Source organism: Lactuca saligna, chromosome 2, assembly GCF_052625555.1.
Source record: "Lactuca saligna cultivar CGN05327 chromosome 2, ASM5262555v1, whole genome shotgun sequence".
Lineage (NCBI taxonomy): Eukaryota > Viridiplantae > Streptophyta > Magnoliopsida > Asterales > Asteraceae > Lactuca > Lactuca saligna.
The window spans coordinates 153,576,665-153,578,865 of NC_136418.1; the positions used below are offsets into that span (position 1 = coordinate 153,576,665).

General features: G+C 30.6%; 1 protein-coding gene across 1 annotated transcript; it reads left to right on the forward strand.

The window, feature by feature from the left end:
* Window positions 1-2,201, forward strand: ARV2 (Arv1-like protein). The gene is made up of 10 exons (XM_078977828.1): window positions 1-133; window positions 634-733; window positions 832-879; window positions 962-1,051; window positions 1,137-1,182; window positions 1,281-1,354; window positions 1,450-1,544; window positions 1,644-1,710; window positions 1,779-1,854; window positions 1,942-2,201. The coding sequence occupies exons 2-10, from the start codon at window positions 647-649 to the stop codon at window positions 2,067-2,069; spliced, it is 711 nt and encodes a 236-aa protein (XP_078833954.1). The 5' UTR covers window positions 1-133; window positions 634-646; the 3' UTR covers window positions 2,070-2,201.

Here is a 2,201-nt window from a genome sequence, read left to right on the forward strand (position 1 = left end):
GCAGTCTATCTCACGGACATAAAGCCAACGGTACGAGGAAAAAAAATAATAGATCGACGGACGAACATCGGAACATTGAACAGGGGTTGGGGTGATTCACCATTTCCGGCGACTCTGCAACTCTTTCATTCAAGTAAGTATAAAGCTTCAAATTTTGGTTTTAAGCTTTCCTTTTTGAAAAATCCTAAATTGCTAGACTTTGTTGAGATGCTTTAATCTGTTTATAAAACTATATGTGATTTATAGTTTGGAGTCAATAATAGATTATGACATGTTGTATGGATGCTGTGCTGATTTTGAGGTTCGAATTTTGTTTTGATAGATACTTCTGGAACTAATCATCAATGTTGTCAAACATAGACTGTTTAATTCATTTGAATGGGCACTAGTAGAGTTCAGTATATCTATCTCCTTTTTAGCATTAAAATTTTGTTTCTTTCAAAGATGTAAATCTAGCATTTAACCAAAACGAGTGTGTATTAATCTCTCCTTTTAGCATCATATATATGAATATATGATTATTCCATCAAAAAAACAACATACTTATCTTAACTTCTAATATAATATAACCCAAAAGTAACATAGTTGCAAATAATTAACTAAAATTTGAAGTCAATTTGTTTATCTGTGCAGTTGATCAAAAGACATGAATTTCCGATGTGTTCAGTGTGGACATCATATTAAAACTCTATACGTGCAATATTCACCAGGAAATATTCGCCTCATGAAATGTGTAAGCTGAATTATATTTTAATTCATAACTCTCTTTTCCTGCTTATTTCAAAGCTAATTTATTTACATATAAAAAATTCGTTATAATTGTGATGACAGCAAAACTGTAAAGCAGTTGCAGACGAGTACATTGAATGTGAGATCATGGTACAAAAAAAAAAAAACTTCTATTCTTTCTTGCTATTTATATCAATTGGTTTGGTCTAACTTGCACTTTGACTCTTTCTAGATTCTTCTAATTGATTTGATTCTACACAAGGCTAAAGCATATAGACATCTGTTCTACAACATGTTTGATCATGAAGCTATCAACTTTGAGGTGCATATGGTTTTCTACACAATACTATTTCTTGTTTTTGTTTGAAATCCTTATTTATCATTTATAATACATGATTTGATTTCAGGGGCTGATGTGGAAGTTGAGTTTTGGGTTTCTTCTCTTGGATGTTTGTATCCATTTTTTACACTTGGAACACTCGTTTAGAATTTGCAATTTCATGATCATGTATATAGTATTGTTACCCTTAATTTATATATATTCTTATAAGACAGAATCTCCATTTTAAGTACAAATGAAGAGGGATCGGGTTCAGATCCTTCATTGATATGGGAATGTGGAAAGGTATATACATCTATATATAATATGCTCATGCTTAAATTCCTATATTATATCAAATATTCAAACTAAAAAAAAAACATTTGCATTGTGATTTATAGATATTGCTAGATGTCCTTGTTGGAAATCTTTTGTTTATCAGTATATTACTCTTTGGAACAAGATTTTTATTAACTATGTCCACTGAAGTCTCTGGGTAAGTAGATTTTGCCATTTTAGTATTTTTTTTTTTTTCTGTGTTTTATTATATTCTTTATTCAAATTTAAGATTCGTTTAAACTTTTATCTTATACAGATACAAAAACACATGGGTTGCAATCCTTGCCTCAAGCTACTTAAAGTTATTCCTTATAGCAATGATGGTATGTTTTCTTGACAAATTTATACAAATCACTGACTTTGACTTTGACTTTGACTTTGATTTGTTTAGGTGTGGGAGTTTCCTTCTTTGGTGATCATCATAATTGATATATTTGTCATGTCTTCCAACACGTTGGCTTTAAAAGGTAACAAGTGTTGCATTAATTGGTGTTAAAAAGTTTTTTTATGCATCACCTTATTATTAAAAGAAGTAATTTTATGCAAAACTGCAGTGATGAGTGAATCGACAAAGGCTAAATGCTTTGGTGTTTGCTTCTGTGCACATTTTGTCAAGTTTTTGGTGAGTTTAGCACTCAACATCCACCTTCCTGACTTAATCACAAGACTCATCTCACTCTAAAACTGTAACATGCTTTCCATAAGTGATTCTGATATTTATGAGTTGTGTTTGTTTACTAAGGGGTGTTTTAAACAATTGGTATTTTATGAGGACATGACTTTGTAGAGAAAAATTAATCTAATCTTCCAAGTA

Excerpts from the sequence above, each read along its gene's own strand:
- ARV2 (XM_078977828.1), top strand. The coding sequence starts at position 647 with ATGAATTTCCGATGTGTTCAGTGTGGACATCATATTAAAACTCTATAC. Across the intron at positions 1,545-1,643 it reads ATGTCCACTGAAGTCTCTGG|ATACAAAAACACATGGGTTG; the intron begins GTAAGTAGATTT and ends TATCTTATACAG. Across the intron at positions 1,855-1,941 it reads CAACACGTTGGCTTTAAAAG|TGATGAGTGAATCGACAAAG; the intron begins GTAACAAGTGTT and ends GCAAAACTGCAG.